The sequence below is a fragment of the Gymnogyps californianus genome, chromosome 16, assembly GCF_018139145.2.
Source record: "Gymnogyps californianus isolate 813 chromosome 16, ASM1813914v2, whole genome shotgun sequence".
Taxonomy (NCBI): domain Eukaryota; kingdom Metazoa; phylum Chordata; class Aves; order Accipitriformes; family Cathartidae; genus Gymnogyps; species Gymnogyps californianus.
In genome coordinates, this window is record NC_059486.1 from 11302672 (window position 1) to 11323072 (window position 20401).

The window sequence follows — 20401 nt, forward strand, 5'->3', positions numbered from 1 at the left end:
ATTCTTTGTGCTTTTAGTAAAAATAAATTTAAGGGTTAAAAAAATCTTGCAATGTTCTAACAATAATTCTTTTTGTTTTGCTATATTAGCACTTTACCTCTGGTATAATCTTTGTTAATTATTAAAAATGTAAAAATATCTTGCTCTCAGTACTCCTTGTCCAAGTAATCTCAACTCATCTTTCCTAATGCTAGATGCAGACAACGTATGTATTGCAAAGTCTCCATCTGAAAATTCCTGAAATATCAAATGACACCAACTCTATTCATACGGTAAGCAGGGCAAAACAAGTGAAAAATATGTTTTCTTTAGCTGAAATGCAAAATAGGTAAGTATTGTACAAAAATTCCAGGAAGTTAAGGTAGTGACTAAAGGGAATCGATGGCCACAGACACTGGGCATTTAGAAGCATGATGCGTAATACAGGGATTTTGGCATACTTACCGGTATATGGAGTTTACACCATCCTGTTTTGAATGTATTCAGATAACTTTCACTGCTTTAATTAAGAGTGTCTTTATCCTTCAGTGGACAAAGTATGATCTTCAAAGGAAGCTTTATAAATTTATATGCCCTAAGTTTTCAAAGTTGTAAGTAGTACAGAAGCATTCCTACAAACTAAGTAGTAATATCCATACTTAACTGAAACATTAGTATTTGCGCATTTGGAGTCTGAGACACGTTTGTAACTTTATACTGCTTAATCAATATTCACTTTACCTTGAATCAGTTTAGCATATTGAAGGAAGTTGTTCAATCAATATTTTTCAAGAAAGGCTGGCATCACGTAATTGCAGAAACAGTACTGAGAAGTAAAAACAAAAAGTATAAATGTAAGTTATTAACAGGCTTACTAAATGTTCTTTTAAAATTAAGTTTCTTCTGTTTTATTTAAAATTAATATCAATAAGACAGAATGGCTTCAGTCTTTTTTTTTACAGATCAAAAATAAAAAATGCTTGTACTTAATTTTTTTTTGAACTTGCTTGAAAGCTGAGCTGCTTCTGAATCACAGGTGAAGGCTTAATGGAAGTTAGTGATACTGGCTAAGTGAGACTTCTAAACCAACCAAATGCTAGTTACTTACTTTTACACAGTTAAAAAAACTAAAGAAAGAGTAGTCTGAGACTTCTTCAGTTAAATGCATGCCATCAACAAAAGGATCTAAAGCAAATTTCCTCAACCGAATTCTCAGTTTGTGGGGTTTTTTTTGTATAGCTTTTGGGCATGGAAGGCCATTGCCGCTTTCACTTCAAGGTTCAGTTTTGTGGTGTTGGAGTTGCATGTTCATTTAAAAATAAGGTATTTTCTTATTAAAAATTCTAATTAGTCTGAGGCTTCTGTTTTAGTTGCATGAATTTTAATTGCGGACTACATTCAAGATGGTTGGTTTTTTTAGCATATACCTAGTTCTAATACAGGTTAGTACCTTTACATTTTGATATGTAACCTGTTTTGCTTTTTTCATTGAGCTTTTCACATTTCTTTATTGTTCGCATATGAGAGGGGATTTTTAATTTTTTTCTGTTATTATGAACCACGTGACTGTCTTGTTAGAGCATTGTCATTGTTGGACTAGAGAAGTGGATTTGCTTTCTTCTAACAAAGTGCACACAGAGCTTGAGAGTCCCATTGTCAGTCTGAATATTAAAAATAAAAGTATTGTCAGTCTGAATATTTATTGTGTAGAAATGAACATGGAGCTTTGGTTATCAAACTGAGCTTTCCTCACTGTCTTTTGGGGCTTTAGAATTGTTTTCAAGTTGTAAGTAGAGCATTATGTTTAATTCAATTTGTTCAAAAAAATAATAGCTTTCATTGTTTTTGCTGAAAAGACTTTAAAATACCACTCATGCCATGTAGCCACTTTTTCTAACCTAAAAGTGTGGCTTCAAAAGTTAGTTACCTGGTTTTAGTGTTCACTTAAAGTATGCAGAATTTGAGGCAAGGATAATGGAACAATGATACTAGTCTGTCTTGATACTTCTAAATAATGATTTTCTATCTTGCGTAACAGCGACTGGCTCTTTTTTCTGCAGTGCATCAGTTGTGTTGTTGTTCTTGTTTTATTTTGAAATACTTTGCTGTGATCTAACAGCATTAATAGCATAAGTCAAATAAGTTAATTTGATTTTTGCTGTCTTCCTTGGTATGTGGTCTACCTGAAGGATGCTGACCTGCAATCTACATTATGTAGGTAGTATCTTTGAAAGCGATTCTGACTAGTTTGGTTTCTCCGAATGGAAGTGATTTGAGCTAATTAAGAAAGGGTAATATAACGTTTTATGTGAGCAGCAGTGTACCTTATCAGGTCTAGGTTTTCCTTGAGTTCTTTTAGGCACCTCTGTGCAATACTATTAAAGACATATTTCCTCTTGATATGAAAAGAGTGAAATATGGGTATGCCCTTTTAATTTGCAGGCTCCTGATAGAGTAGAAAATGGAAAAGCATACGTTTTAAAGAAAAAAAAAAACACCCAAGTGATTGATTGCATGAAATACAGCAATGCCAGAGGCGTTTGGTGTTTCTCTTCTTTCTTATCAGATTCAGCAATGACAAAAAATTTCTAGATCTTTGACTCTAATTACACAAATCGGTCTTTGTACAAACTGTTACACAGGTTAATGCTGGTGTGATATTTGAAGCAAATGAAAAGATGAATGGGAGAGGGAGGGAAATTGACAGTTTTAAAGTTTTGCTAAATATTTCAAAATAAGCAAGAATTTGACTAACTCAGCGGAATTCACTGTGCATTTTTCAAAGTATGTGAAGATTGCTAAGCAATGTATGTAACCTTATGTATCAAACTGCTGAATATTTTGATATAACCAAACCAGCTGCTTATTCCATTTTCAAATCCATGATCTTGAAATGCCTGGGAAACGTTAAGGAGAGGTTAGGATGAATTCAGTTTTGCCATTATCATCATAACTTCTTGGGGTTGGCAGACTATGAACCAGAAAGCATTTGCCTGGGTTCTTTGGAGAACTGCAATGACAACTGTAATGCAGAGCAAGAAAGCAATAGTATTTTTAATGACTGTTGTTACAACATGTCTGCATGCAGAGAGTGCTAAAAATGTGCCACATACATACGCTAATGCTAGCTGGAGATTTTGACAAAGCCGAATACGGACACGGCTTGACGTCAGTCAAAGACTTGGTGCTCTTGCTGCAATTGCCTGTCAAAGTGCTAACTCCTGCTTAGATTATGAAGAACTAAAGGTTCGCGTTGTGCTAACTCTTGTTTTTGCCGTTTATCATCATCTCAGCCATACTGGAGTGATTCCAACCAATCAGTGAAACAGGGTTCTCATCTGCAATGAGAGATGCATGCCCACACTGTGTTAGAGGCTGAGGGCTTGGGTTTTTGAGATACTTGCAGTGGTTGAGATTTGTAGCCTTAAGGGAATCTGGTTGTCTTCCTCTGTTACTGTGGCCATAGCTTTAGATTGTCAGAGGCCCCTTGGTCATCCTGGATAATCCCTAGAAAAATATTCATCTGTTCTAACCTTGAGTTTCCACACGCACAGAAACAGTTTAGTATCAAAACCTGAATCTGCATCAGAAACATGTAGATCAAGCAGTGCTTGTATTTTGGGTCAAAGAGTCAGTGCGATGCATAGGACAGTATCACACTGTTCTAAATGCAATTTTAAAAACTATCCCCAAACATTTTTATAAGTCTTCCTGTACTGTCTTTGTTTGTTAGCTCAGAAGAGATGCTAAATATTATTAAGCTTGGTAGAAATTGTCTCATTCATACAGACGGGAATCTTATTGTCGATTACTGAATCTTGTAAATGAGAAAGGATGCGTGTATTACACCATACTCTTTGTTCATTTGACAAGTGTAATTTAATTTTAATTGAATTTTGCATTACATTACTAAAACTCTGTTTCTACTGTTCTGTGGCATATTTCTGACAGTTTTAAGCCTAATAATAGAAGATCTACAGAACCTGGCTATTAAATATTTTTCGTGACTGAAGTAGAAAAAAAGTTTAATTCTGTCAGACTAGAGCATATCACTTGAAGCAAAATAGTAGGGACTATTTAATTGCATTAAATCACTTCCTGACTTGTGTGCCATTAATATTGACTTTGAATGCTTTTAAAAAGGTATCTTGGGGTGTATTCATTTAAATAATCTGCACAATTTTGTTTACTAGATTGGAGTGGCACAATCAATCATTCCTCAGACAGGTGTTCTATGACTAAAAAAATCTTAACGGCAGAAAAGCTCCCAAAGGATAGTGATTTTTTCCATTAAACATATTTCAGGATATATGCAGAAAAACTCAGATGTTGCAATAATGCTAGTGGCCATCGCATCTTTCAAAAGGAATTTATAATATAGTTAGGTAGTTAACTTTTGTGTTAACAAAAATTAATTCAGACTAAGGACCTAAAATATGAGCCCTCTGAAACTTAGAAATCTTATAAAAAAATCCTTTGCAAAACATATTTGCTGCGTTCTACATTTTGTTTTCTTAGAGTACTCTCTTCATCTGCCCAGTAATTTTCTTATTCCTCATTTTCCTTGGAACTATGTGCAGTATTATTTATGTTTGTGAAAAGAACCTTTTTGCTCTGAACACTTGATGCCTAACCAGTTCTAGGATTCTAGGATTCTATGTTGTTCAGTCCCAGTGGAAAGCTCCTACCACCCCCCCCACTCCCAAAACCCAACACCCACCTCGGCACAGCTGGAGGCACATCTTGAAAGTGAGAATATGCAATACTGTTGGAGTTACTATGGTGAGGAATCGTTTGTGCTTCTGAGCTAACAGAATTATGAACTGCCAAATTAAATGAAAACCTGAATAGCTGAGTGTTTTCCTCAGCTTTTACACGCTCTTACTTTTTTTTTCACAGTGTCTATCAGTACACTGTGGTTTATTTTGGATCTCAATGTTCCATCAAAAATATTTTTTCCCTAGTAAAATAATAGTAAAAATCAACCCTTAAGTATGAAATTGCTAACTTAAGTCATCTATCCTTTCAGTTTCCAGCAGCCTGGTTGACTATGTTTGATGCAGTGCTTATTCTGATCCTAATACCCTTAAAAGATAAATTGGTGGATCCCATTTTAAAGAGGAACGGCTTGCTCCCATCCTCACTGAAGAGGATTGCAGTTGGAATGTTCTTTGTAATGTGTTCTGCATTTGCTGCAGGTAAGAAAACAACTTTGAGATCTACTTATATAGTTAGTTATTCAGCTACTTGCAACAGTGTTTTTAAAAAACCTTTGTGAATCTTTAATTCAAGATTATTCAGAAGTCTTTTTCATGGGATAGTTAGAATGCAACTGCATGGATGCATTTCCCACAACGAAAGAGATCTTATCCAAAAACTTACTAAACTGTTTTGAACATTTGCAATAAAATTGGACCATTTTTCCTGTCTGAAATAGACTTCGAGTATATCTTTTAAAACCAACTTGTTAGTTAAGGTTTTCACATACAGTGTTACTTTCTAGTATGCTTGGTAGAGGAGAACTATTTGTTTTCTGACTGTATTTTCTCAGCAAATGCCTTAGCTTCATGATCAGTGTTTGGGTTGCCTGAACAAAGTGTCCAGCATTTGGATATAAGGCTGTTATATCCAAAATAATCTTAATCTTAAAATAAACTTTATGGTATTGTGGAAGTCCATGTTGTCTGATTTATTAAAATTTATCTTGAAGTTGAAAATTTATTTATCCTGAAAAACAAATTAGTTTAGAAATAAGTATGTTCCTTGATACAGTCTAACTTCCAAGTATTAAAAAAGTGAAATTTTACCTAAAGTCCTTTCCCTTTATCTGAAATAACAAAGTTAGGTTATGGCTGAACAAGAGTTTCCTCCCGCTTTGAGTTTTTTCTCCCCTACCTTAATGTTCCCTAATGTTTGGGAATTACTGTAGTGTAAAATAGCTTAGCTATAGCATGAAAAGAAAAAGATGGCAACTCTGTTCGAACCATAAATCAGCTGCTTTTGAGATGATTTAAAGTTGTTAAGCACTGCTGATGTGGAACTGAACATCTCTTGAGCAATGCTTCATAGAACCTATAGCCTTCACCTAGTTTCACTGTAATGAACATATTGATAAAGCATTATAGCATTAAATAAATTAATTTCAGCACTTGTAATCTCCTATATTTTAGAGAGGGGGACACTTTATACGGCTATTAAGATTTCTCTCAATGAAAGAGATAATTACCTTATTAGGCCAAGGTCACTTTGTATGTGGGCAAGTAAAGTTCTTAAAGCAAAGTCATTTAAACTTAAAATAGGAATGTTTCTCTTATTCCATGTTACTTAGGACACTGCTACCAGAAAAAGAAGATGATGTAAAACAGTTAAATGTCAGCTTTTTAAATAGAACCTGCTGACTCGCGTATAAGTGAATTAAAAAACAGCAATATCTATCTTTATTAGTACTGGGGAAAAAAAGCATATCGAGCTATGACAGCTGAGTTGGGGAATGGGTTCATATAGCAGAATTCTTAAAAATTTCAAATGCCTTCTTGTTTTCTATTCACCTACAAATATAACACATGATTTTGTTGGTTTGATCCTCCCCTAATTCTTCCACAGTAGAAACTGAGAAGGTGAATTCTTTGGGTGGTTATCTGCAGTCTGGTTGGAAATTTGAACCTTCTGGAGTAACTTAACATCCCTTCATCATAACATGAATTTAAGAGCTTCAGTTGTGACAAATTTGGAGCATAGGAAACGCTGTTTATTTCTAGCAGGGTGGAAGGCTTCTATTGGTTTATATGTTTCATAAAATTTTAATTTTCTCATTAAGTGATATTTATAGAAGCCATATTTTAATATTCTTAAAATACAACATTACTTTCAACCACTTCTGCCTTAGAGAGAGATACTGATTAAAATCTTAAACATATGAAGATGTTAATATCTTAACTTGCAGTCTTGGAAGTATCTTAATGATTTTTTTGTGCCGTATTTCCATTTTAACTTACTTATCTAACTGGCATTAGTTGTGGACACTACTTAGGCTGCCTATTAGATTGTTTAGATTATTTTAAGTATCTTATAAACTGTGTGAGAATACAACTGATTAGATTTAATGAACATCTGCTGTGCTTCATGTGCTTCAATTGTAAATTCTGAGCAGCAGTATTTAAGGTTATTCAACTGGAAAATCTACTTCATTTATAGAGTTTAAACAATATAGCAAGAACTTAAGATTCTTTTAACTACTAAAACTGTAAGATTAAACTTGAAGCTTGTCTATCAAAGTCGAAGAAAGAATCAATACATTCTAGATTCTGAAGTATTCGGCTTTGAAGATAAATTTATGGCCAAGTAAGTGGTATATTGTAGTTATGCTCCTATGTGGCTAAATGCCTCCTAAATCTGCTTATGTTGTGAAGAGTATCAAACACGTTAAGGATCACTAGATGTTTTGAGGTGCAATAATTTTGTGTTGAATGTATATGAAAGAAATTATGTCTGAGTTCTTAGCTGACTGCTTTGTTTACATTTTAATTAAGTTCCGCTCTAAAATGTTTGTCAGCTATATTAAAACCAAAACATCAAGAAATCCAGCTTTATTTTAATTACATCAGCTCTTCATAGTTCAGAGGGCATTAAGGTGGCTGAAGAGCTAAAGAAAGATACTTAAAAATAAGACGGGTAAGTGGTCACCTAAAAAGAAGTGAGGAAGGTAGAGAAAATGTGGTGGCCTGGCACTAAGAGCTACTAAGTTCAGAACAGTCTTTACCTCAAAAACAGATGTTATTAAGAAAAACACTTTTTAAGAAACATTTTGGGGCCTCAAGGTAGTATTTAAACAAACTTGAGTAATTCTAATCTGTTTTCTCACTACAACTCTTGTGTCTCAGAAGATTAGACTGTAGAGCTGTTGCGAGAGTTCGTACTTGAATAGATTCTGAACTGCTATGAATGAATAAACATGGGTTATACAAATGCAGCTTTCCATCCTTTTCAAAGTACTTTGTAAGTCACTTGTTAATGTGTGCTCCCTCAGTCTGGTTTTCAGAGCTCTGGCTCTAACTCCCTACAACGATGACACACAATGTTATCCTTAATCATGTGATTTCTAGAACTTCTTGTTTAGTTATGGCCTTACCTACAGACAATATATAGGGACTACAGGGAGCTTTCCTCATGCTTTCTTCCCAGCTTGGGTCTCTTGCCATGACTAGCACTAATAAGAAACTGCATGTCATGGTATGAGGTGGTTTTGGCAAACATCAGTCATTTCCCTTAGAACACTGCCACTTAGCAGAGAGAGAGTGATCTGGTTGGCCCCCTCGAGGTTTGTTTGTCACAGATTTGGGAAGAAACAGGAGAACAGATACTATATTGTGCATTAGAAATTGCTTGTGCTTGCTTATATGAAAAGTGCTGTCAATAGCTTCAGCCAACATCATATTAAGTGTCCATGTAATTCTTTGGCTGCCTCTAGGAAAGAAAAAGCTACAAGTGAGGAAGCAGATGTAATCACTTGTACATGGGATGATATCCATGAAACGTCGTGTCTGTCATCTAAGCCTTGTACAATTTTTTTTTGTAACAGGAGTCATATTTTGTGCCCCAAGATTAGGTCAGATCTTGGCTCAGTAAGTATAAAGAGACCGCAACTGACAGGCACTAAATGGGAGGCTGTGTGTGTAACACCTATTATAGGAAGTAGTGTCATTGACTCAGTCTTGCTCTTCTGAATTGGTGATGAATAAATCCACCTTATTTCCAAGGATATTGAGAGTTCTTTTATAGAGGTCCTTTCTGGGTGAAGCAGGGAGTTTTATTAACTATTAGCTATTCTGTGCTTTTTATGTAACAGTGAGGCAAATACTTTAATCTGGGCAACTTCAGCAAAAACCCTACAGCATTATTTGATATTCACTTTCTACTCTAAACTGTTGTGTTGAGCAAGCTAAAAATGGTTATATTTTACACTATCATGTCTATTTTTCATTCTACATTAAGTACTTTCTATGCAATGTATTGCTTGTAAATCAAGCTCTAATGAGCTTTCGGATCTCTTGGGATGATAAGTGTCATATAAATGTCATGATCATATTCGTAGAGGGTTTTCATAGTTCTACAGGACTAGCTGTAGCCATTTCGATAAGCAAAATGGTTTCTAATTTATTAATACTATGGTGGCAGATACAATGGTTCAACACTGCAAAGTAGTAGTTTGTGAAAATGAGATTGTCTTTAAAAAAACAACATAGTTTGTATGAGAAAGCTCTCAGCTAATCCATCTGGAAAAGGGTTAAGTATTTGTATAATTATTGCTACTGAATAAGAATATAATTATTAATTCTACGGCAAAAGAACTGTATGTCTCAAAATAACAATAGCAAAAGTAGTCTGAAATGCTTTATGTTAGGAAATAAGGGAATACATATTCCTATTTCATAATTTGTAATTGCAGTGCAGGACTGAATCCTAATTTAATTCTTAATATGAAGAAACAATGATTGCATCTTAGGTCAATCTTTTTTTTCCCCCCTCTCCATATAGGAATTCTGGAAAGCAACAGACTGAAAATTGTCAAGGTTAAAACAATTAATCAGACAATTGGAAATGTTACATACCATGCTGCAGATTTGCCAATATGGTGGCAGATTCCTCAATATGTGCTGATTGGATTCAGTGAAATATTCGCAAGTATAGCAGGTAAGAGTCTTTGTGTGTTTTAAATCTGCTTTCGTATCTATCATAGATGCTGGATTCTTAGACAAGAAATACTTCTCAAATCAGTACAAATAAGCTGTAATGTTCCCAAATACAATATTATACAGTATAACTTAATATTAAGTGGCAAAGCACACAATTGTCTTTCACATTTGAAAATTGGCTATATACGTTTTCAAGACTGAATTTCAAGCAGAGCAACACTTAAAATATTTGCATGTCATCCAGTTAGCATTGGATATTTGCAAGCCCTAATGGAAAACAATATACTCTTTCAATATTGTATTTTAAAGAATAGTTTTAATGCAACATTGTTTCCTCTGAATCTTCCTCTGTGTTGCAAATAAAATTTGTGCTTTGTAATTTTTTTGGCTTAAAAACTGAGCTCACAGTTTAGAAAGTCAATTAGTAAGTGGAAACACCTTTCTGAGGGGAAAAAGGAAGAAATAAACCATCTTTAGAAAGATTTATCACCAGTTTAAATTCGTGTTACTTTGAGTTTTTACATCTCTGAAATAAGAAAAGTTATGTGACAATCTAAACTAGTCTTTTTGTGAATATTAATAATGAAGTAGCTATTTTTTATACAGTTTTGTCTGCTTTATTTATAGATCAGTTTTTCTATAGTTGTTCTAGTACTTCAATGTGATACTAGGCAAACTGAAACACTGTTCAAATCTTGCCTTTCTTGAACGAATGCAAGAGATCTTAAATTTCTTAATACTGTTCTGTGTGATGTAGTGGACAGCTGTGTGATCATATAGATTTTTAAGCTGAAAGTGAAGTGGGAGGAGAGGGTGAATAGGACTATAAAATCTTATTTTCTGGTCTGTTTCATATACATGCAGGGCTCATTAGCAGGAGGAAAGCACAGGCAACTTACCTGTTGTCGCTGTGGTATGCCTAACACTGGTTTACTATGATTAAACAAGTGAAATGCTATTGTGAATCTCTTCGCACAGTGTTTACATATCTAGTGCTTGGGAGCAATGCTTAGTTACAAGTAACAGAAACCTTTTATGATCATAGAAGTAGCTATTCTGATGCTACTTAAATAGAATTGCAGAGCTACCTGATGTAATATATTGAAACTCCTCCAGTGACTTGATTTAAAAATCATTTAGTATTTGCTTAACCATAGTTACTTATTAATGTGTTGAAATACTGTTTCAGAATATTGAACTTTGAAGATCATCCATTCAAACTGGCATTACATACAGCTCTTTTTCTTCGATTCCTTATGACAGAATTTCCCGGTTTCATTTCCCCTGTAGGAGGTTACTTTCATTCCTCACGCTGGCCAAGCACAGTGGGTTAAAATGAGATTCTCTAATTCTGTAAGATCTTGCTGGCGGTAGCCCCAGCTGTCACATGCCCCATTTGTCCCCCTCCTAGTGGAACAGAGAACTTCTACTCCATTGGGTTTCTGGTTACATGTGCTCTACTGTCATCACAGTTGTTAGGAAATAAGGTGGTTGGATTGCTTGGCAAGTAGAAGAAAATGTGGGTTTTGGGGTTTTTCTTCTGTCTGCTCATTTGCTCTAAGCTTTTCTTCCAGCTGTCTGGCCTGGGATTTCATGTGACTGGAAGAATTAGTCATATCCATCACGTTTTAAACTCTACCTTAGTTATTCAGTATGTTGGAGGAATTCTTTTTAGATATGCTTTGTCTTGTGTGTATTTGGAGTTTTGCAGTATGCATTCAAATGTACCGCTAGTGTACTCTTTCCTTCCTGGTGGACGGTATGTTGATGTCTCACACCAGGTTGTTGTTGGGAGTGTCCCATTTGCAATGGGAATGCAGGGTCCTCCAACAGTTAGCTCTATGCAGGCACACGGCATGTACCTGGAAGCCAGCACCTAGCACAAACTCTTGTGACAGTAAACACAAGATTTGGACATAAGGTCCTGCTGGACTGCACCAGCTGGAATCCTAGTTCTTCACTTTTTGTACTGCAGCAGTCAGTATTGCAGATGAACGTGTAAGTGTCGAACGGCTGAAGGTCTGAGGTCATTGTCTGATATCTGATAAGGGTCCCATTCCTGGTTCCTCGTGTGGTTTCTGCCCCCACCCCCAGTGATGTATAGGCAAGTCCTTGAATTAATTTGCTTCAATAAACAACTAGTCAGATGTGGGGAGAGTTCATTATCTTTAAAGCACACTAAGACCCAAGATGCTAAACACTTTAGATTCTTAAATTGAAAGTATGCTTTAGCAGTGCAATCAATCTGTATCCTTTGCTAGAGGACGTAACTGCATAGTTGTTGCTGTCCTATATTACAGTATGTTTCATTATGTGTGAACAGTAGCCATCACAAATCCTAACACATAAAAATCTGAAGATGGAAGTCTTGCTTAATTGAGTTACTTATTAAAACTAAGGCTGTACCTAGCATTTTTATAAAAAGAGTAAAATTAATTACTTACCTTTAGTTACAACTTTAGGGATTGTGCCAATTAAATCTGAACTCAGATAAACAGATGACTTATCAGAAATGCAAGTGTTCATGCAAAAATAAATAAATTTGTTCCCTCTTACACATTCTTGTTTCTCTGTCAGGCACTGTGACTAGTTTATAGGTGTTCACAAGGAAAAAATAACAAACCTATCTGCAGGTTGTGGAAAGGTCAAGGATTTGATGCATTCTCTGTTTGTTGAACTCCAAACTGAGGGTTGGTTTTTTCAACTGCTTTAGTGGACTTCTTCATGAGAAGTAGCCTTTAAGGCTTACACTATTCTTGTGTGAATACTCTGCTGTTCTGCACTTGCTGGGTCTGTACCAACAGCTTTATAACTTCAAAAACTGTTGGTCAAGGTTAGGAAAAATGCAACACTTCTCTTTCTTTGAACCAGAAATTCTATGAAGATCTTAATTGCTTTGTGTATTACACTTTCATTTGATTTGTTTTACAAATCTTTTTTTCCTGCCTTCTGATTGACGTCTAAACTGAATTCTTAGTGTCTTTAAGAAGGCCTCTCAAGACTTAAGAGAGTATACTTTGCCAGTTTGATATTAAAAGTTGATAAAGGCATCTATTGTGCTATGAAATTCAGCTTTAAAATAAGCAAAGTGTTAATGGTTACAAAACTATAGTGATTTGGAAATGTTTATTGTGAACAAAAAGGGACTAAATATCATAAGAGCAGAAACATACGTTTGTTTTTTTGTTTACTGTAAAACTAAGCATATTCTTATTAAGCCACATTAGTTACACTTGAGATACCTTTAAAAAGATGACACACATTGCATTAATCTTTTGTATTATTCTGTCGATCCTCTTAAAGCACCCTTATTTAACTGGGAATTGTAATATCACATGACAACACCAACTAGAGGCTTTAATTTCAAAACTGCTTGCTTGAGGTAGCATGAAACCGTTATCAATGGCTGCCAGCAGGCGAAAATATCTCTGAAGGCAAAGAAAAGATTTTATATTCTTTATGTCAGATTAAATGTTAGGGATGCTGGAAACATTATTCAAGTTTAAAACGTGTCTTATTTTGTTGCAAAAAGTGCATTTTGGTTTTTGTTTTGAGTCTTAAGATCTTTTTCCAGCAGTAACACTCGCATCCAGTGTATCTGTAAAATGAACAAGAGAAGAAATGGGCCAGATCCCTTCATGTGCTATACTTGAGCTTAACTTGTACAGAATATACAAAAGCCTGGTGACCAAAATGGGACTGATACTCTGGAGACTTGTGGCAGCTATGATAACTTAACAAGAGGTTAAAAAACAAGCTACTGTATCCTGAGAGTAGTCTACTTTTTTTTTCTTCAAGTGAGATTGGCCAGATAAATACTCCCTGAAAAATCTGAATTGTTATGTTAGTGGCAAAGCCTAGAAAAAAAATTTGAGTTTTTAATTCTCAAAATAAATATAATTTCGCCCCCCCTCCGCGTTTGCAGATGTCTCTCCATCTCTGTAGCGATTCTCTCGTTACAGTTTGAATTTACAGGAACCCACACAGCTGAGTTGCACGAAGAACGTTTCAGTTCCCTTCTAGAATCACAGACAGGTTGCTGTGGGCCCATTCTAATGTGTTTTGCAAAGGAAAAGAGAAGCAGTGTGTGGGTTATCAGAGATTTCTCAGGTGGCAGTGCAGAATGCTGTTCAATCAGTGGGAACACACAGTTCTGTTTCTTTTACAAGAACAAAGTTCCTCCCTCACAACAGGCAAATTGACCTGTCTGGCTTGAAGGGTTAAGCCTTTTCTTGAAAACAAATGCCAGTGTATTTCTGTTAAACTCTGTCTGGAATAGCAAAAGTCAAATACCAGTAATGGCGTAAATAAAGCATACCCTTATGCAAGACAAGATTTGTGCCATTTTCAGGTCTATAATGCTCTCTTTGCCAAGAAAAATGTTCGATGAGGTAGCATTAATTTTCAGTATGAAGCAGACTGTTTTGAAACAAGCATTTCACCTGTCAGAGAAAAAGCTCTGCAAAGAATGTATTTGACTGTCTCTTGTGAATAATCCCATTTGATTTTTGACAGGAGTATTATTCTAAAAAGGAGAGTTAATCATGGGCATTAGTCTTTGCAAGGCAGACCTAACCCAGTGTGTTCTGTTGGTACTCAAATTCAGTAGCACAGATTTTCAAATTGATGTCACTGGTATGTTTTTCTTGCTTTTCTTGGTTGAAATTTGAGTAAGGATAGTTTAAAGTTGAAGTCCCATTTCTACAAGTCTTAAAAAGAATAGGCTAGCAAGCAATGAGCTCAGAGAATTCTAGATCAAAATTAAATTAAAACTAATTACTGCCTTTCCAGCTACAATTAATTTCTCTGTCTGCACATTCAGAGATACAGACACTGAGTCTGTGAGAAATAAATGTTCATGGTCAATGCAAGAGTGACCTTCAGTTCCTGAGTACTTTGTTCTCAGCAGGGAATGCCGTGGGCTTTGTAAATACTGCACAACAGATAGGCAATATAGAAACAAGTGAAATGGGGAACATGCAACTTGCCAGGTTAGAGTTAGTTTAATAAATTTCTTTGAGGATAATTTTAGACAGAAAAATGAATATGCTGCCTCAGAAGATTTCTTGATTTTACACAGGTACTATTAATAAGATCAAAGTGCGTGTCTCAGATGTTGTCCATTTAATGGATTGATATGTTGATGACCTTTAACAGGGTTCATAAAGCAATTAGAGGGAACTGATAGGGATTCACTACCTCAATTCCCTGTCTCCTGAAATCCAAGGCTAGTTTTAGGTCTTTAACATACCAGAAGTAGTATACATCTGTAACTTCTATAACTCTAAACTAGAATGAACTACTATTGTTTCTTCCAATAGCATTTTTTTTTATCTTTTAATACAGGTCTAGAATTTGCATATTCAGCTGCTCCCAAATCTATGCAGAGTGCTATTATGGGGCTGTTTTTTTTCTTTTCGGGGATTGGATCATTTGTTGGCTCTGGATTGTTGGCACTGGTGTCTATTAAAGAAATTGGCTGGATGAGTAACCACACGGATTTTGGTAAGTCATTTTCAGTGTATTCATAGTCTATAAAGTAGAAGGCTTCCTTCAGAAGCAGTTAAGCATCAAGCATGTGGAACTGTTGAGTCTTAGCACAGTTATTATTTTAAAAATATAAATTTGTCTACTGTTTTGTTAAAGTCAAAGTTTCATTTTGCATGTAAGTATAAAATAATGTGACTATGCAAAATGATACATTGTCCTCATGAAAGCATGGGAAACACGCATGTAGTATTTTTTTGCCTCTGTAAGGCCTATCAATTACCTGCTCAGCTGTTACTGCATTTCATCACTAGAACTTACTTATAAATTTTTGTATTTTAGTAAAAAAGATTTAAATTATGTGTGGAAGAAGAGTATATTTGGTGTAAAGTACTGAAATTACTTTCTGCGGTTATGGGGAGTAAAATGTACCCATCTCTCTCTCAGTGATTATTCAGCTTCCTAGTCTTAAGAGACTTCATCGAAATTACCATGAGTTAATTTTGCATTTCTGTCTGCTAGCTATTTATACTCTGAAAAAAGTCCAACATATCGTCTGCTTTGTATTGCCAGTTGAAGTTAAAAATAGTTATTGGCACCAGTAGGTGGCACCTTGGGAATTTCAGAAAATCATACCATCATCAATGGGCTAATTAGTTCCAACAGAAGGAGCGTGAAAAGTTCTTAAAACGTATGCTAGACCTACTGTGTATACATGGCTTAAAAGTGCAGTCTAAACTTATTTTAAATTTGGTATGAGAGAATTTGCCATTTAAACTTGATTTGCATGCTACCAAAAACTAATGTTGTCTGGAACCGTACCTATGCCACAAGTTGTCATCTTTGGTTTATAAGTTGTTCTTTAAAAAATTGCCAAAGATGACAAGTAGCCTTAACTTTATGGAAGTGTCCTTACCAAATGAAAATTTAATCACATTGAGACTTTTTTTCCCCCAGTCAATTTCAAAATTAGAAGAGCATCTTCTTCTGCAATTCTATATAGAGATAATTCAGTTGATAAGGGCTCAGTAGGAGGATAATAATTTCATACAAATTAATATATGTGGTATTTGATGGTGCTTTTTTAGCCTCTTGCCTTTGTTTTCTGAAGCAGCCTGAGAGAAGACAGTGCCTAATATTCTCTCTGTAAAATATTTAGGTTGTGCTAAATATACCCAGAGTTGGCTAGAACTGGAAGATGTTAGCTTTCATGACTCAGTGGTCATGTGTTTTGAATAAGCTACTCAGCATCGTGGACTGTCCTTTGGACAGCTGTCAGAACGGGATAGCTCTACCTTTCTCAGTCCAAAGACTTGATATACAATCGAGCCTTCTCAGCAGCTATACGTCTGGCTCGAGGTTGAAGCGCTCAGTGGGTGATTTTGATTTGTAGCATCCGTAGTAGCTACTGTTTTAACTGTTTATATCAGTAACTGTTTATAACTCAATTTTCATTTGGTATAATGTTATTGAAAGTTATCACATTCACATCTAAAATTTAGTTAGGTCTTCCAGGGTAGAAATTGTAAGGAGGAGTCTTTATGAATGAATGACTTCTGAATTTTTCATTGGATGCTGTATAATAACTATAAGCACGTGCACCAAGTTTCTGCTATTTATGCTAACTCGTGATATCGTTTGAGGTAACTGACTGCTTCCAAAATCTACTGAGAAAGTTCACTCTCTGCTGGCACTTCAGTGTTGGTTGCTGCCATTTAAATGACTGTTATTTCTCTGACAAAAACTGAGATTTCATGGGTTTAATATCCCATCTCATAAAGGATAATTACTACTCTTTAAACATGTCTGCTCCTGAAATGGAGATTCACATGTATATTGTATTTTAAATGTCAAGGAAAGACTCCGTTTAATTTTATTGCATTTTATTATAAGTTCATTTAATTGAATCTTAAGTTTCAGTAATTAAAGTAATTTAATCTGAACATTTATAGGCATGCTGCATGAACAGCTTGTTAGGATCGATGTATACTTCACTACTTTTACTCTCTCTAACCTTTTTGATAATCATAATGGTCCAATTGGCTGTGGCTCATGTGGCATGTTGGAAATGAGCCACAATATATTGTTCTTGGAAGTACAGCAATAGTTAGTGCACATTTCTTAATAGAGGAATAACGTTTTAGCAATGAGCTTTCTTAATTTAACATTATTTAATGTGGTACAAATCACTAATTTATAACAACTTTGAGGGAGTGTCAAAGGTGAATTGAACCAAAAAGAAACCACATATGGTTTCATGAATTCTAAACTTTGTTCCAAAAGAAGGCTCAGAGAAAAATCTCAGTAATTGCTTTCTTTATATCTACAGAGTTGCCAAACTTTTTCCTTAATAGCATTCATTTTTTTATTCTTTTTATTTTATCTTTGACTTGGCAGAGAAGGAAGGTACAGGCCTCCAGATGCAGAAAGACCATATAGCATTAAGCAGGGCTGAAAAGGCTGCTGGAGAGGACTCTCTAGTATATATAGTACCAAAAAAAAAAAAAAAAAAAAAAATTCATACTTTCACCTGTTTCAATTAAGCTGTAAAACATAAGAGACTGACTTTTTTTCCTTATCACTGCACTGTATTCTCCAGGCTCCTTAAAAGCATATCTAGTGAACATGATAAAGGCTTTAAGTTACTAGCCTGTAGGAGTGTAGCTTTGCTTCGATCTTGAATGCTGCATTTCACTGGGAGCTGTTTCTGAACAGTTTACAGTCCAGGGCTTCATTTACAGAAATTTCTTTTTCAGGTCCCTTTAGTGGCCACAGCACAGGGGTGTTTTCTTTTTTTGCTTTTGAAATGAGTTGTCTCCTCAAAAATTGATGTGATCTCTATTACTTACATTACGAAGAAAGTAAATCATATATGAAAATACACATTGATGTTTTTAGCTGTTTTATCTGAAGTCAGCAAAGCATTGCAATTTTGCAGCATAAGAAACCAGACTTAAAAAAAAAAGGGGGGGCAGAGGGGGAAGAAAGGAAGATTATTAGCCTGTTAGCCTTTTAAAATTGTTTTGACTCTCATGAAGCCTGCCCACTGCTATGTGTATATAGTCTTTGTTTGCACAAAGGTCTTACAGTGGTAGGGGGAGCTTCCAGCAATTTTTTTAAGTAAGAAATAATGCAGTAGCAGCATATCAGCTCCTTCAGGGACATTACTTGGCTTAAGGCATTGAAGCACAAAAGAAAGCGATCCTTGTACTGTGTGCATCTTCCTCAGAAGTTCCATCTTTTGCTCTGGATAATCAAAAATGAAACTATGCTGTCGGATGGAAATGTAATTTGGTTTGGTTTTGCCCATGTTTTGCAGAAAAGTCTTCACTACTTAAGCTTGAAGGGATTGACATTTTTATTTGTATAATCTTTATTAATGTTTATTTTTTCTCCCCAATTCTTTCTAGGTAATATTAATGGCTGCCAATTAAACTATTATTTTTTTTTGCTGGCTGCTATCCAAGGAGCAACCCTCTTGCTTTTCCTTATTGTTTCTGTGAAATATGATCATCAAAAATCAAAGAGTAATGAAGTGGCTGCCAATGGGAGGATCTGATATCTGTTACAGAGCAGACTTTATTACAGCAGCACACAATGAAGTGGCAGTGCACCCTGAGTCTGCGAGATCTTATGTTTTCTCCAGTGAGACTCTCACTAGACTTGCATGTTACAAGAGTTCTCGCCCCTGCCCCCTCTCATGTAACGTAGGTAAGTAAGTGCCTTATGTTGGCGGGGCTCGTTTCTTGCACTACGTCCTGGCGGAGGACAAACACAAATCTTGGAAGTGTATTAACTCTAGGCATTCAAGTTGCTTTTTGTTAATCGTGAGATGTTTACTTAACTCTTGAAAGTTGGGACACTTACACTTGGAAATTGAGTATAACGAGTCACATGTGACATGGACTGTTCCTGACTGAAAAACTCTGCTTAGTGAAGAACAGTGGATCTAGAGAAACATTCAACAGTCTCAAGCCTACACTAGGGACACAGGAAAGAAAACATTTTACAGAAACCTCAAGTAGTGGTTACAAGAATAAATTTTCAATCCTGAGAGTAATTTTTGGGGGAGAAACAGGGACAAATTAAATTGCAGATTAGCTCAGATTAAAAAGAAATGTAGTTTTATAATTGACCTTTCACTGGCAGTGTCTCAAGGATTTAAGTCCAAACTTGCAGTCAAGAGTATCCAATACTGAAGACTGAATTATATGTCACAGTAGCTTGTTATATAGCTGCTGTAAATTTTGGTGCACAATGAACACTTGTTGGGACTGAAATGGTTTTACTTCAGAAGTGTTTTTATTTTTGAATCTGCATTAGATGTATTAGGACAATATGGAAACATACATCTTTTGACAAAGCACTGTTCAGTCTAATGCTGTTACTTCCCTAAGGAATATTCTAAATATTTGCAGAAAGAAAACTGAGATTGAATTCTCAGAAGATGAATGCGCAATAACAATTTAGAAGCCTTTCAGCCAGTTCCTTCAGTCTTGTGTCTTACTTCTAGCTAACATGCTACAGGGTTTGTATCTTTCAGCAACACATTCCTATAGCAGAGCAAATGGTTTTAAGTTCAGCCTTTTGAATTTTAATGATTCTAACAATTGTTCTTAAGATTGTGTGCAGACTGGTATGGAAGATGCAAGGAATTACGCAGAAAGAAAATAAAAACAACTTTTTATTAACGTGTTGAATTTTTATAGTTTCCTTTGTCTGCATTTACGTTGTTAAAATGTCCTTCTTTTGTACATGGACATCTTTTTAATGAGTTTACAAAATAAAATGAACTTCCATGCTGTGACTTTGGACCCTTTGTTTCTAGGTGAATAAAAATATACTGCAAATATTTTGTTCTTTAGCCTTTATTTCCTAAATATACAGTGGAATGTACACTGGCATCCTATTAGTTTTGTCAGATAATACAGCAGTACGCAAGCTGTCCTGTCTTTGCCAGGATAAATCAGTGTAGATGCTTCAGCTATTGCATTACTTAGTATGACTTAAAATTAGAATAACTAAAGAAAAGAAGTAAGCAACATCTCATATGACGAAAAGCTAGTTTCCTTTTCTAACTTTGTTTTAAAAGGCCCATATGCTATGTTTCTGGAATATCCCATTTATAATCAGCTAAAAAAGCCTAATATTAAGATGATATAAGCTGCATAAGGAACATATAGGGACCAAATAATTTCTTTCTTGAATGTATGCTGTTTCAGTCATGCACTTCTGATGTGGAG

At 35.3% G+C, this 20401-nt stretch overlaps 1 protein-coding gene across 1 annotated transcript in view; it reads left to right on the top strand.

The window, feature by feature from the left end:
- SLC15A4 (solute carrier family 15 member 4) overlaps positions 1-19965 on the top strand; it is a 30897-nt gene extending 10932 nt beyond the window's left edge. The window contains 5 exon segments of the mRNA XM_050906514.1: positions 195-272; positions 5009-5177; positions 9514-9669; positions 15018-15176; positions 18569-19965. Of these exon segments, the coding sequence (XP_050762471.1) occupies positions 195-272; positions 5009-5177; positions 9514-9669; positions 15018-15176; positions 18569-18717 (711 nt within the window). The 3' untranslated portion in view covers positions 18718-19965.
- The last annotated feature ends 436 nt before the right edge of the window (positions 19966-20401 follow it).